Below are 15,990 nucleotides of genomic sequence, written 5' to 3'. Positions count from 1 at the left end.
TGATTTCCTTCCACCCAAGGTTGACTGGAAGAGATTGCTTTAGCGATAAGTCCGCCTTTGTACCATCTAAGTATATCTGCTTTGTGTCGTTTTGTATGTTTTACTCTTATGGTGCAATAAAGAGTTTTATCTATCGATCTATCTAACATTGACTACCTCTGAGGCGCTGCGGTAGTGCGCTTGTGTGTAACACAGGGGGCCTCAGAAGAACTTTCTCTGATTGGCCTGGGTCTCGAATGTTTATTGCAGGGTGTAACAGAACAGTTCACCAAACGAGTCACCACTAACAAACAGCCTGGGGCCATGTGAGACCCTAAGAGTTAATTTTATTGTACCTTTCTGCGCATCACGCATTTTGACCAGGCATCTTACAGACTTACCATCGACGCTCTATATATGTTTATCTGTATAAATATTTATTACAAAATAAAGTATCGTTGAGTTAGAATCTCGTCTCGAACTCACTGCGAGGCTGACTCATTCTGTGTAATATATCCCGTATATTATTATTTATTTACCCGACTTTGATTATGGCAACACATTCAGTTGCTTGGATATGCGGTTGCGCTCATGAATTCAAATATTTATTACAAAATATAGTACCGTTGAGTTAGTATCACGTAATACAAGTCTCGAACTTACTTCAAGGCTAACTATCTGTTTAATATATAGAAGAATATTATGAGAGTGATCTATTCTTGACTTGACTTCCCCCACATTTTATAATTTAAAAATTCAAAATTCAAAATTTTTATTCATTATTATAGGATACTATTATATCGCTTAATAATTGTCGTATGGTTTAATAACTTGGTATACGTTTCTTATTTCCAGATCGACTCTGCGTTCTCAATGACCCCCTTCTCTGATGACTTCATGAGCGGCTCTGTCAACTCCATTCAGCGCGGTGACGAGAATCATCAAGAGGTGTTCGTTAATTACACCATCTTGGTAAGTTCGGTGTTTGTCCATTTAACTAGAGTACGTATGTGGCTTTGTTTGCGTGACACGAAAAATTTCCGGTGATTTAAAATAAAAAATACTCTCAAAATACAAACATACATATGGTCACGTCTATATCCCTTGCGGGGTAGACAGAGCCAACAGTCTTGAAAAGTCTGATAGGCCACGTTCAGCTATTTGGCTTAATGATAGAATTGAGATTCAAATAGTGACAGTGTGATAACCCATCGCCTAAAAAAGAATCTCAAGTTTGCAAGCCTATCCCTTATTCGCCTTTTACGACATCCATGGGAAGGAGATGAAGTGGTCCTATACTTTTTTGTATTGGTGCCGGGAACCACACGGCACTTCAAAAATACTAATAGGAAATCGGGATATCCTCTATAATTGCACCCCTAGAGAACTTATGGAATTTATTACTCTGTGGCACGGCGGCAAAACGGCCCGCGTTTCAATTGAATATGACGAGTTCTAAAAGTTTATTTGATTACAACTTGGTGCGGGCAAGTTTTCAAAATGCTTTACTTCTGTCATGCTTTTTTATATATTGAGAAGAAGAAGTCTTTTTTAGGCGATGGGCTAGCAACCTGTCACTATTTGAATCTCAATTTTATCTTACAGCCAAATAGCTGAACGTGGCCTATCAGTCTTTGCAAGACTGTTGGCTCTGTCTACCCCTCAAGGGATATAGACGTGATTATATGTATGTATGTATGTATGAGAAGAAGAAGAATATGCCATTGGCCTCATTGAATTATAGAAAGAAAAGGGATACTATCTATTATTTTACTGAAGTATAGCAAAAAATAGTATTGCCTCGGAGTGAACTTAAATACATACATACATATAATTACGGCTATATCCCTTGCGGGTTAGACAGAGCCAACAGTCTTGAAAAGCCAGATAGGCCACGTTCAGTTATTTAGCTTTATAGGATAGAATTGAAATTCATACATACATACATATGGTCACGTCTATATGTCTTGCGGGGTAGACAGAGCCAACAGTCTTGAAAAGACTTAATGGCCACGTTCAGCTATTGAAATTCAAATAGTGACAAATTGCTAGCCCATCGCCTTAAAGAAGAATCCCAAATTCGTAAGCCAATCCCTTAGTCGTCTTTTACGACATCCATGGGAAAGAGATGAAGTAGTTCTATTCTTTTTTCTATTGGTGCCGGAAACCACACGGAACTTAATGGCTTAACATACTTTAAAAGTATTATATTTGAGTAACTTTAAGGTTGTTTTGTTAGACATTGCTGTTAAGTTACACTTATACATATGCCAAATTATCTTTAAATAATTACTCCATCATCACCTTCAGCTTCAAGAAACCCCAGAAACCCAACGTCAGGCGATTGCTACAGACATACAAAAACACATTCTTGGCGTCATCAGAAGAAGATCGAACAACGTTGGCACTTCAGCTGTGTTTGTTGACACTCCAGCGGGCAGTGTGTTGCCATTACGAGGTTAGTTTAAAGGTTTTACAAAAAAAAAAAAAGTTCTCATAATTGAATCCCACCGCTGTCACCAAAAAAATATTTCCCAGGTGATGTTGTTCCTTTGCTTTGTTGATTGTTGTTTTTCTTTTCAATCAAGTTAGCATGGCAGTTTTGAGAAAAAATATGGTGAATTAAGGTGATTTTAAACGCGCATTTATGTTTTTTTTTAAATCATAATGAGATTCCCATTAGATGTCACGCGAAAAGAAATTCTAGCCGTAAGCAGAAGGTCTGACAACATTAGTACTTCAGTGGTGTTTGTGTACTCCAGCGGGCAGTGTGTTGTCATTACGAGGAAATTACGAGGAAAAAAAATGTGATAAATGATTGATTTTCAAAAGATTTCCACTATCTAATCCCACTGCTGTAATGTTACTCGTAAATGACCATTGCGAGTGTACTTACGATTATACACACACACACACACACATAATCACGTCTATATCCCTTGCGGAGTAGACAGAGTCAGCAGTCTTGAAAGATTGACAGGCAACGTTCAGCTGTTAGGTTTAATGATAGAATTGAGATTCAAATGATTATAATTTTATATTTGGTATTGAAGAAAATTTATAATAAATACTAATTTAGCATTGGAGATTTGCCAGAAATTATGATGAAACATATGTAATTGAAACGTATGTATCGTTGAATCCCACCGCTGTCACCATAAATAATTAAATGAACTTTCGAAGACAAACTGAAATATTACCAACCAGTTTCATATTGTCTCCAGTAATCTTAAGTTTGAGTAGATATACCACAAATAGATTTATATAATTTGCTTACAAGTTAATTTGTAATAAACTAAATTGTATTTTTCTTTTTATGTTAACAGATGTGGACGAGTGCGCGTCTTCCGACTTGAACGACTGTCACCAGCTGGCATTCTGTACCAACACGTGGGGTGGATTCAGGTGAGTCATTTTATCATTTTGAATGTAGCAGATTTATATTAAATTAATCGGCGTCTTGAGACTGCAGTGAATCAGGTGAGTCATTTTATCATTCTTAATGTAGCAGATGTATTTTAAATTAATCGGCGTCTAGAGGCTGCAGTGTAGTTTGTTCCGCCGCTTCTTCTACACATACGCTTTGGTAGTAGTATTTAAGTGATGTGACGTCAATAAGTGATACCTTGTATCCAATTTTGAAAATAAATCTATTCTAAGAAATCGATTAAAATATTATTTATTAGTGTCATTTTATAGTGGCAACTGTAAAATTTAATTTCGTTGTTTTATTTGAAACATCTGCTACATTTATTCTGAGAGGTGATCGTAATAACTTTTAGGATATTATTCGAAAATATATACGTAGATATTGGATTGATTTTATTAGTATTCTGTGATTAGGCTAATTTCAGAGTGACTTGTTTTCAAAGCGCCGTTCAAACCTTTGATGAGAGAGTCTTATGAAACTTTATGTTTTTCACGACATTGGGCTTAATTTTAGTGGCTTTCTCGACTGAGATTTGAAATTTCATTTAGATGGCAATATTAAAAATTGTGAAGATATCAAAAAACCGGCAGATCTACAGTTTAGTGACAGGTTGTTAGCGCATCGCCTAGAAGAGGAATCCCAAGTTTATAAGCCAATCACTTAGTCGCCTTTCACGACATCCACGAGAAAGATACCTATGGTGTGGTTCTATTTTATAATAATTACATTTTCATTAAAAAATGCAAAAATGTTTATTCATTATTATAGGATACTTCATATCGCTTAATAATAGTCAAATCTTTTGGTTTCACAACATTGGTTGACGTCAAATAAATTACTAAAACCTAAGTTTACTGCCGCTTCCAAGGCGTCAGTGCAGAAGAAGCGGTAACAAACTGCACTGCAGCATTTTCTTCAACAACGTCAACTTCACAACTATCCAAACTTAGAATAGAAATGTGGACGAGAGAATACATTGTTCAGATTTATTTATTTATATGAGATTTTAATAATTACTAAAAAATAAAGCAAACTTTTTTTATTCTAACATTTTCTCCATCAAAATTTTGTGAATTCGACATCTTCTTCAACAGATGCGCATGCCCAGACACGACGCTGGACGGGATGCCCCAAGGCCGCCCGGGGAGGGAGTGCCGCGCCTGCTCCCCCTCCCACTGCAACGAGAGGGGGGAGTGTCGGTACAGCAACAACCAGCCGTATTGCAGGTATATATAGTTTATAAATAAATATATACAGGGTGACATTTACAACAACTGCATCCTTTTAAACATAGACTATACCCATGCTTCTGAGCCGTTTGAGCCTATTTTTATTTAAATTAAACGTCATCATTTTCACATTTAAAAAACCCTCAAAAACTACGTCACACGCTTTATTAAAGACCAATACTACAAAAAGGAATTAAATCTAAACATGTAAATAAATGTCTGAAAAATAAATTTTTTTTTAGTATCAAGATGATATTATATTTAGGATCGTGGATTTTGATACTTTTTATTTTTTTCGTACATTCTGAAATATGAACCGATATTTTTCTTTTAACGTTTTTATATATCCTTTAGATGAGTACACTTACAGTTAAATTTATGCAGTTGAATTAAAAGTCATCCTGTATAGTCTCGTGAAAAAAACTTTTATTTTTATTTTTTGTTCCTTTTTAGTTGCTCGTCAGGATACTACGGCTCGACTTGCGAAGTTGACGGCGAAGTGGTGGGGGTGGCCGTGGGCGCCTCATTGGCTGCAGCTATCGTCATCGCGTTGACTTTGGCGTTCCTATTGTCTTGGAGGTGAGATCTGTTATACATACTTACATATGATCACGTCTTTATCCCTTACGGGGTAGACAGAGCCAAAAGTATTAAAAAGACTGAACGGCCACGTTCAGCTGTTTGGCTTAGTGATAGAATTGAGATATACATACATACATACATAAAATCACGCCTCTTTCCCGGAGGGGTAGGCAGATACTACCTCTTTCCACTTGCCACGATCTCTGAATACTTCCGTCGCTGTTCTGTTAATATTTTTCTAATTTATTTATTTACATACATACATATGGTCACGTCTATATCCCTCGCGGGGTAGACAGAGCCAACAGTATTGAAAAGACTGAACGGCCACGTTCAGCTGTTTGGCTTAATGATAGAATTGACATTCAAATAGTGACAGTAGGTTGCTAGCCCATCGTCTAAAAAAAGCAATCGCAATTTTATAAGCCTATCCCTTAGTCGCCTTTTACGACATCCATGGGAAAGAGATGGAGTGGTCCTATTCTTTTTGCCGTGTGGTTCCCGGCACCAATACAAAAAAGAATATGACCACGCGAGTGATTATATATGATATTTAACATTGTTCCAGTCGCAAATGGTCCCGGGAGCAGAAGGCCGCCGGCATGGGTTCCCCAGTGTTCAGCTACATGGCGGCCAGCACCATCAAAACCCCACCAGTGGGTCAGCCGCCTTATCAGGTAACCCGTTATTTTGTGCAGTCACGCGGCGGCCTCTGTGGCGCAGCGGTGGTGCGCTTGTCTGTGATGTAGGAGGTCCCGGGTTCGAATCCCGGTGAAGGCATGATTAGGAACGATTTTTGTCTGATTGGCTTGGGTCTTGGATGTTTATCTGTATTATTTATAATGAAATGTAGTATCGTTGAGTTGGTATATTGTTACACAAGTTTAGAACTTACCTCGAGGCGTTTTGAAAGTACATACTAATGAATATACTATATGTATAGATGTATGTATATGGACGGGGCACAAATAACACAGAATGATTTAAATCTGTTTGGAAGTAAGACAATTTCCCAATGTTATTAATATGTATGTATTTATTTATATTTCGTGTACTTACATGTGTCTTTACATGTATCCATTCATATCGCACAATTTTGTATTCTGACATGAGCGCCATCTATTAACAAAAACACTCGTAAACAGCACATACATTTTGTTTTTCGATTAGCGCCATCTATTGGCAAATTGTAATACAGATGGCAAAACAGCACATTTGTTTTGCCGATTAGCGCCATTTATTGTATTTATGTGAAAGTTGTTACCATGATTGAAATAAGTTCTACATACATTCATAAATAATCACGCCTCTTGTTTGTATGTTTGTTTGCAAATACTTTATTGTACATAACAAATTTTTCATATTACATTAAAAAAAAACATTAAAAAATAACAATACTCAATGGCGGACTAATCCCTATGAGGGATTTCTCCCTTAACCAGGTAACTCAAAAGAAACATATAAAGGTAAGGGATAGTAGCTACAGCTAGGTACGATGGTACTCTCTTTCTCGGATTGATAGGCAGAGACTACCGCTTTCGTGTGGCCGTTAGGTAAATAATTAAAATAAAAAAACATAAAAAAAGGTAAACTTTCTCTTATTCTAGATATCGTTGGAGGAGCGCATGCGCTGGGCGCAAATCGCAGAGGCTATGGCGCAGACCAATCACTACGCGGTAAGTTTATCAATATATGTCAATTTAAAAAAGTTACAATTATTTCAATTGTTTTAGTTATAAAGATTCGCTTGCTTATATTTTTTTTTTATACCAGTCACTATGCTATAAGTTTTAGGTATCTGAAAAAAAAAATTAACCAATTTCAAAAAAATTACAGTCAATTCATTTGCTATTTGTTATAAAGATTCGCTTGCTCGTATTTTTTTTTATATAATCAGAAAAAAATTACTAATTTTAATAAAAATTCAGTTAATTCATTTGCTATTTGTTATAAAGATTCGCTTGCTTGAATTTTTTTTTAATCAGAATAAATGGTCTCTGATCTACATTAAATTTTGATTCATAGCTTTCGACAAATGGACAATCAAACGATGTATTATCTCGTCCATATTTCTATTTCAAGTTTTGGTAATTGTGAAGTTGACGTTGTTGAAGAAAATGCTGCAGTGCAGTTTGTTACCGCTTCTTCTGCACTGACGCTTTGACGGAAGCGGCGCAGTAAACTTAGTTTTAAGTTATTTATTTGACGTCAACCAATGTTAAGATCTATTTATAACTAGAACCGCTTCCAAAGCGCACGTGTACAAGAAACGGCGGAACATACTACACTGCAGCATTTTCATCGCACATCAATTCACGAATATTGTTGAAATAATTGTATTGACAAATCAATTATGTATTTATTTATACACATATGTATATCCAGCAAGCTGAACCAGCTATGGCTACCAGACCTTCATCAGCTATGTTCGGGGGATACCCCACACTACCACCCGTTCCGATGCCCAGGTGATTATTACTTTTTTAATGTCAACAACAATGGCCGTCTGCCGTGTGGTTGCCGGCACCAATTAAAAAAAAAAGAATAGGACCTCTCCATCTCGTTCCCAATGGATGCCGTGAAAGGCGACTAAGGGATAGGCTTGTAAACTTGGGATTCTGCTTTTAGGCGATGGGCTAGCAACCTGTCACTGTTTTTGATCTCAATTCTATCGTTAAGCCAAACAGCTGACGTGGCCTATCAGTCTTTTGAAGGCTGTTGGCTCTGTCTACCCCGCAAGGGATATAGACGTGATTATATGTATGTATGATTAGTAGAGGTACTTTACTGACTCCGGGATAAAAAGTAGCCTATATGTTATTCCGGGTCTTCAGCTACCCACATGCCAAATTTGATCGTAATCGGTTTAGTAGGTTTCGCGTGAAAGAGTAACAAAGATCCTTACTGAGATCCTGACGTACTCACAAACTTTCGCATTTATAATATTAGTAAGATTTTTTCTATAATAGGTAATCCTGCCGTGCCGTTAGTGCCGTGTGGTTCCCGGCACCGATACAAAAAAGAATAGGACCACTTCATCTCTTCCCCATGGGTGTCGTAAAAGGCGACTAAGGGATAGGCTTACAAACTTGGGATTCTTTTTTAGGCGACGGGCTAGCAACCTGTCACTGTTTGAATCTCAATTCTATCATTAAGCCAAATAGCTGAACGTGGCCATTCAGTCTTTTCAAGGCTGTTGGCTCTGTCTACTCCGCAAGAGATATAGACGTGACCATATGTATGTATGTATGCATATTATGACCATATTTTGCCTACAGAATGGGCATTCATGGACATCACAATGGCACTCTGAACACTGTCGCATCCAGGGTCAATACAGTCGCGTCGCATCACAATTTGTATGGTAAGTTTAATCTATTCTATCATCAAACCATACAGCTGAACGTGGCCTATCGGCCTTTTCAAGACTTGGCTCTGTCTACCCCGCAAGAGATATAGTGTTACGTGATTCTATGTATGTATGTATGTATAAAATATGAAGTATTATTTTTAAATTTGTAATTTATGTACTTTTTTTGTTCAGTGGTGTATAGTACGAGTAGTTTCAGGATGTTTTTTTTTTTTAATTTGTCACTCAAGTCTTTTTTTATATATATATTATTCTAAGATACCTATAATTTTTATAAAAGTACTCTATTACTAGTTTTTATTTTTCTAAATGTCTGTCTTTCTGTCTGTCTGACTGTCACCAGGCTGTATCTAATAAACCGTGATTGCTAGAAATATTTTTTTTTACGAAATGTTTCTGTTACCGCAAATACTAAAAATTAAAAAATATATATAAATGGTAAGTGGTCCTATTCTTTTTTCCATTGGTGCCGGGAACCACACGGCACGGTAGAAAACTAAATGTTTAACCGTGTGGTTCCCGGCACCAATAAAAAAAGAATAGGACGACTCCATCGTTTTCCCATGGATGTCGTAAAATGCGACTAAGGGATAGGCTTATTACACTTGGGATTCTTCTTTTAGGCGATGGGCTAGCAACCTGTCACTATTTGAATCTCAATTCTATCATTAAGCCAAACAGCTGAGCGTGGCCTATCAGTCTTTTCAGGACTGTCGGCTCTGTCTACCCCGCAAGGGATATAGACGTGACCATATGTATGTATATATATATATTCTTGCAGGTTACACCAACCACATGGCGGCGGAATCCACCAGCTCGGAAGCATCAAGTCATGTGCAGGAAAGAGCTGATCTCCTTGTGCCGAGGCCCAAGTCTAGAGCTAGGAGTATGCATGTAAGTGGATATTTTAAAGGTAAAAAAAAATTCCGGAAATATCAAATTCTATTTATATATATAAATAAATATATAAATAGAATATAAGTAGTTTTAGTTTTAAATTAATTAGTTTGTAAGTATCTTTTTTCTTTCTTTTTATAAGTAGTTTTAGCTTTAGTTTTAATTTGATTTAATTATAATTTTTGAATATATATACACTAGAGGCCGCCCGCGACTTCGTCCGCATGGAAACCCTATCAATCCCGCGGGAACTCTGGGATAAAAAGTAGCCTATGTGTTATTCTGGGTCTTCAGCTACCTACATACCAAATTTCATGGTAATCGGTTCAGTAGTTTTTGCGTGAAAGAGTAACAAACATCCATACAAACTTTCGCCTTTATAATAGTATAGTAGGATATAAAATAGAATTTGATATTTCCGGAATTGCATGTAAGTGGATATTTTGAAGTAAAATCAATATATTTCCAGAAATATAAAATAAATATATATCTACCTATATACTAATATTATAAAGCTGAAGAGTTTGTGTGTTTGGACGCACTAATCTAAGGAATTACTGGTTCGAATTGAAAAATTAAAATTTTTGAGATACTTACTGATATAATATCAGTAAGTACCTATCTCAAAAATTTTTGATATCATAAAGCTTAAGAGTTTGTTTGTTTGTTTGGACGCGCTAATCTAAGGAATTACTGGTTCGAATTGAAAAATTATTTTTGTGTTGAATTTACCATTTATCGAGGAAGGCTATAGGCTATATTAAATCACACTGCAAATATTAAGAGCGAAGAAATAATGGAAAATGTGAAAAAAAAAACGGGGAAAATTATTCATCCTTGAGGGTTGATCAATGATGTTTTTTCAAGACCGTTGGCTCTGTCTACCCCGCAAGGGATATAGACGTGATTATATGATCGGCCTCTGTGGCGCAGCAGTTGTCCCGGGTTCGAATTTCGTTCGAAATGCAATCTGTCCCTTGTATATTTATGTATGTATATGTTTGTATATTTCGCCAGAACCAAACGGGAATCTACTACGACGTGGACTATGAGAACGCACCAGAAGCTATATACGGAACTAAAGGTATACCCCTGTCTACGTACACGTTGACTAAGGGACCGCCGTACTACAGGTCATAGTATATGTAAGTGTTGGTGGTCTGATTTTTTATGTCATAATAATTATATGTATGTATATGATATGGTGCTGGGTATAAGAATATAATTTATATAAAAATGTATGCCGTGTGATTTCAGGCAGTTTAGAATTGAACAACTCCATATTTTTCACCATGGATGTCGTAAAAGGCGACTAAGGGATAGGCTTATAAAGGAAGGATTCTTCTTATAGGCGATAGGCTTGCAACCTGTCACTGTTTGAATCTCAATTCCAATATGAAGCCGTACGGCTTATTGTGGCCTTTCAGTCTTAGAGCCTGTAAGCTCTGTCTACCCCGCAAGGGATATAGACGAGACTATATGTATGTATACAGGGATTTAATTGATATGAGGTTGATACCTTTCGATTCGTCAAATCATATACTACCACATATAATATATTAATATCTCATTTATTATTTGTATAAAATTTTGTTAAAAATATCCCCCAGCACCCAGCACCAACCTTTCTATAAAATAACGAAATCTATATTTGTACATAAGACTGCTTTCAACGATATAATGTGATTATAATAATGTAGATATTAATAAAGAATTATTATTTAATAAGTTGTTCACATAATTGTATTTTTAATAAGTCAAAATATTATAAAAATATTAAAAATGTAAAATTAATCAATTGGAAATTTACAATTGTTTTAATTATAATTATTAATTATTATTAGCGCTAAAATATATATATTTTTTTGTTATTAAATAATATGAGTAAAAAAAATACTTGTGCATTGTAAATATTATAACTTTAAGTAGATATATCAATATAATTATTTTTTATACATATAATCATTATAGAAAATATATAACTTTTTTTATTCTCCCGACCATCAACACGTAAATATGACAGTTTTTTTTTCTTTTCAAACCCAGTTTTTTTTTAAATAATAAATTGATATAATCATAGTCATTTATTTTAGTATTGTAAAATGTAAATGTATTGTAATAATTGTGCATTTAGATAGTTTAGAAAATTTTGATGAATAGATTTTCTCAAAATGTTCATGAACCACGATAAAATAATTATGAAAAAAAATATATTAAGAATTTGTTAAATTATTGCATTATTGTTAATTTTATTTATATGCATAGAAATAAAATTATATTTATAACACATTTTATTTGGTATTTTTTGTTTATTCTTGATAATAGTTATAAATACATACATACATAAAATCACGCCTCTTTCCCGGAGGGGTAGGCAGAGACTACATCTTTCCACTTGTCACGATCTCTGCACACTTCCTTCGCTTCATCCACATTCATAACACTCTTCATACAAGCTCGGCGGTTTCGGGTACTCTTGACCTGACCCTTTACCAGGACGTCCTTAATTTGATCAAGATAGTTATAAATAAATAAAATAATAACAATTATGATTATAACTCAATTCTATCATTAAGCCAAACAGTTGAATGTGGCCCATCAGTCTGTTCAAGACTGTTATAATAGGACAATCCATCTCTTTCTCTTACCGTAAAAGGCGACTAAAGGATAGCGATGGGTTTGATGGTCTGGTTTTTAGAGATGGCAACCTGTCACTATTTGAATCGCAATTCTATTATTAAGCCAAACAGCTGAACGTGGCATATCAGTCTTTTCAAAACTGTCGTCTGTGTCTACCCCGCAAGGGATATAGACGTGATGATATGTATTGTACGGCTTTTTTATTTACGCCAAATCACACACTTCGGGAAGTAAAATAAAATGGTTTAAAAAAAATCTTTATTAATAATACCGTAAATGCAAATGAGATAGTGAATATTTATTACCACCAAATTAAAACTTAAATTATAAATGCAACTGGTCGTATTAATAATATTAATAAATATTTTCTTAGTGAAAATTAAACATTATTCCTTAAACCAAAATCTAAAGTTATGGCATTTTGATAATATGATAAAGTGATCGTATTTAAAACAAGTAACATGAAATAATTTTAAATTTTCTTTTTTGCACATATTTTATTATTTTTTTTATAAATGCATTGGCAATTAATTATAGAAATAATTTAATTTAATTAATAGGTATCATCCTGTTTATCTTGTTAAGAAAATAACATTTTTATTCTCTCATCATGTAAAACATAATTTCATTTTATGTTACAAAAATTAATTGACAAAAATAGTTTTTTTTTTTTTTTAATTTAAATACTACTTAAAACAGTATTCATCTATTAAAACTAATATTGGAGTCGTTCAAATATTCATACTTATTACTATTCATAGACTAAATTCTAATTAAAACTATTCTGCGGTCATTCAAAAATTTGACACTCTCAGGTAACAATTGTTTAGCACATTATAATTGAACCTGTAGCCTGCCTCGGGGATGTCGTCGGTGACCAGGTTGTCGCTGTTGAAGTGAACGTAGAGGGGGCCGGGGGGCGTCGCTGGGGGATGAACGAAATAAGTTTAGAATGCTACTAACCATTCTTAAATAACACGATAGAATTCCAGACACATAGATCTTAAATGCCGTGTAGTTTCCGGCACCAATAGAAAATAAGATTAGGACTACTCTGTTCTTTCCCACGGATGTCGTGAAAGGCGACTAAATATTGGCTTATAAACTTGGGATTCTTCATTTAGGCGATCGGCTAGCAACCTGTCACTATTTGAATCTCAATTCTATCATTAAGCTTAAAAGCTGAACGTGGCCTTTCAGTCTTTTCAAAACTGTTGGCTCTGTCTACCCCGCAAGGGATATAGATGTGATGATATGTATGTAGATCTTTAATTGTTTGTAGACACAAGGCCATGGCGTGCAAATGTTTAAATAACCAGGTACCTACCATTTTCCCCCGGATAAGTAAAAAACTTCTTAATATCCTGTCTAAGTGGATATCATCACATATTTCAGTAAACAAAATTTTATTTTTTACTGGTTTTGGCTGAAAGATCAGCCTGTATTAAATTTTTTTTTTAAATATACACAAAGAAGTCATACGAAGTATTGACGGTGGCAGCGGTGGGATTCAAAAAAGTATATTATTATGTACTTGCAATTAATTAAAGCTTCTTGACAAAAAAATAGATATTAACAATGATTTTTTAAATCCCTTTTTGTGTTGATTCCCTTTTCCATTTCATGCCCCTGATTTTCAAAAACAAAAAATGTTTCTTTACCCTATATGCCATAATCATATGAATTGATAGCTAAAAAGACTTACACGCAATGATCTGGTTCGAAGCGCTTCCACCGCAGAATTTGGATCCCCTGAGGCCGTCAGCCGTCTCCGCCTCAGGAATGAAGAGGTAGTCTTCCGACTGGGCCGCACCCTGGGTCACTGGGTTGATCTGACAGTCCGTATCCAGATATAGGTTCTCGTCCGAACGGTACGCCATCTCGAAGCTGGCTGATGTGAATCTGGTGGAGAATATATTGGAAAGTTATTTACATACATATGGTCACGTCTATATCCCTTGCGGGGTAGACAGGGCCAACAGTCTTGAAAAGACTGAATGGCCACGTTCAGCTGTTTGGCTTCATGATAGAATTGAGATTCAAATAGTGACAGGTTGCTAACCCAACGCCTAATAAAGAATCCCAAGTTTTGTAAGCCTATCCCTTAGTCGCCTTTTACGACATCCATGGTAAAGTGATGGAGTGGGCCTATTCTTTTTTGTATTGGTGCCACACGGCACTGCCGGGAACCACATGGAACAAAGTTAGTTATATGGGGAATATAATTAGTGTCAGGTTTGGTTCTCGGGTTAAGAATAGGTCTACCTAACGTTCTTACCTTAGAGGTGGCTATATAATTACTTTCACCAAGTGCAAATAATCATGGCATTCCAATTTGGATTAGTGAATCCAATTGAAAATCTATAGTGAAACCAGTTGAAGCGTGCTGGGCCCATAACTCGTGACAACTCTGACAGCCTCTGTGGCGCAGTGGTAGTACGCTTGTCTGTGACACCGGAGGTCCCGGGTTCGAATCCCGGCCAGGGCATGATGAGAAACGAACTCTCTCTGATTGGCCTGGGTCTTGGATGTTTATCTATATAAGTATTGTATTTATTACAATATGGTATCGTTGAGTTTTGTATCTCGTAACACAAGTCTCGAACTTACTTCGAGGCTTACTCAATCTGTGTAATTTGTCCCGTATATATTTATTTATTTATAACTAATTACATTAGGTATTAATCGGAAATACATCTTATACGAGGGATCCTTTCCTCCTGGCTTTAGTCCCGGTCGCATCCTCACCACTCTGGAGAGGAGCCCGGGGTGCGCCTTTGACAATGGATTCTAGATTGGGTGAGTCAGGTTTCCACACGAAGCGACACCCGTCTGACCTCCGCAACCTTTACAGGGGAACCTAACCCGTATTGGATCGATCATGGTTACACATCCAGTTGCCTGAATGTGCAGGTTTCCTCACGATTTTTGATTTTTTGCCAGGAACAATAGGTACTTTATTCTCTGGGTACTTACTTGATACCACAAACATCAGGAGTCCTCTTGAAGCAGGTCGCGTAAGCCAGATTAGCGATGTAGGGACCAGCTCCCCTGTTGTAATTGAAGGACTCGAACGCCCCGGATCTGTCTGGGTAATACTGGAGGCAGCCGGGGGGTGCTGGTAAAGGTTTAACATTTACAGATAAAGAAAGTGATAGATTAAAAGTGATAAATCTTAGTAGTCATATCAAATCATGAGAAAAAAACCTAATCTATATCTACTACTACATATGTACATACATACATATGGTCACGTCTATATCCCTTGCGGGGTAGACAGAGCCAACAGTCTCGTAAAGACTTATAGGCCACGTTCAGCTATTTGGCTTAATGAACCAATAGAAAAAAGAATGGGACCACTCCATCTCTTTCCCATGGATGTCGTGAAAGGCGACTAAGGGATAGGCTTACATACTTATGATTCTTTTTAGGCGATGGGTTAGCAACCTGCCAATATTTGAATCTCAATTTTATCAAAAAGCCAAACAGCTGAACGTGGCCATTCAGTCTTCAAGACTGTTGGCTCTGTGTACCCCGTAAGGGATATAGACGTGAAGATATAAATGTATGTATGTATGTATATCTACTACTATGTACTTACCAATAAGATATTCGTCTCTGTCAGCAGTGGAGGTGAGTGGAGTTGAAGGTAGGGAAGACGTGATAGCTTCCAAGATGCCGTCACGGTATTTTCTGCAAAAATAAATTAATTTTCTCAATTTTATTATTAAGCTAAATAGCTGAACGTGGCCATTCAGTCTTTTCAAGACTTTTGGCTCTGTCTACCCCGCAAGGGATATAGACGTAACCATATGTATGTATGTATAAATTAATTTTCAGGTCTTTATCTTCAACAGAAATTT

The 15,990-nt window shown here is 36.1% G+C and overlaps 3 protein-coding genes across 3 annotated transcripts in view; 2 read left to right on the top strand and 1 right to left on the bottom strand.

Moving 5' to 3' along the window:
* The window catches only part of LOC106138575 (uncharacterized), a 34,227-nt gene extending 23,072 nt beyond the window's left edge, over nt 1-11,155 (top strand). The window contains exons 10-20 of the mRNA XM_060952708.1: nt 835-951; nt 2,290-2,437; nt 3,306-3,384; nt 4,504-4,635; nt 5,092-5,217; nt 5,789-5,897; nt 6,828-6,896; nt 7,606-7,688; nt 8,499-8,584; nt 9,372-9,484; nt 10,505-11,155. Coding sequence (XP_060808691.1) covers nt 835-951; nt 2,290-2,437; nt 3,306-3,384; nt 4,504-4,635; nt 5,092-5,217; nt 5,789-5,897; nt 6,828-6,896; nt 7,606-7,688; nt 8,499-8,584; nt 9,372-9,484; nt 10,505-10,627 — 1,185 coding nt within the window. The 3' untranslated portion in view covers nt 10,628-11,155. The remainder of the gene's footprint in view (nt 1-834; nt 952-2,289; nt 2,438-3,305; nt 3,385-4,503; nt 4,636-5,091; nt 5,218-5,788; nt 5,898-6,827; nt 6,897-7,605; nt 7,689-8,498; nt 8,585-9,371; nt 9,485-10,504) is intronic.
* The window catches only part of LOC106138583 (uncharacterized transmembrane protein DDB_G0289901), a 429,961-nt gene that overhangs the window by 178,768 nt on the left and 235,203 nt on the right, over nt 1-15,990 (top strand). The window lies entirely within an intron of this gene.
* The window catches only part of LOC106138566 (uncharacterized), a 69,051-nt gene continuing 65,927 nt past the window's right edge, over nt 12,867-15,990 (bottom strand). Inside the window, exons 7-10 of the mRNA XM_060952691.1 lie at nt 15,729-15,820; nt 15,104-15,245; nt 13,833-14,029; nt 12,867-13,052 (exon numbers count right to left, since the gene is read on the bottom strand). Coding sequence (XP_060808674.1) covers nt 12,922-13,052; nt 13,833-14,029; nt 15,104-15,245; nt 15,729-15,820 — 562 coding nt within the window. The 3' untranslated portion in view covers nt 12,867-12,921. The remainder of the gene's footprint in view (nt 13,053-13,832; nt 14,030-15,103; nt 15,246-15,728; nt 15,821-15,990) is intronic.

Source organism: Amyelois transitella, chromosome 29 (assembly GCF_032362555.1).
Source record: "Amyelois transitella isolate CPQ chromosome 29, ilAmyTran1.1, whole genome shotgun sequence".
NCBI classification, from domain to species: Eukaryota; Metazoa; Arthropoda; class Insecta; order Lepidoptera; family Pyralidae; genus Amyelois; species Amyelois transitella.
Note: the sequence above shows the minus strand (reverse complement) of the source record. Positions and strands in the feature narration are given on the sequence as shown.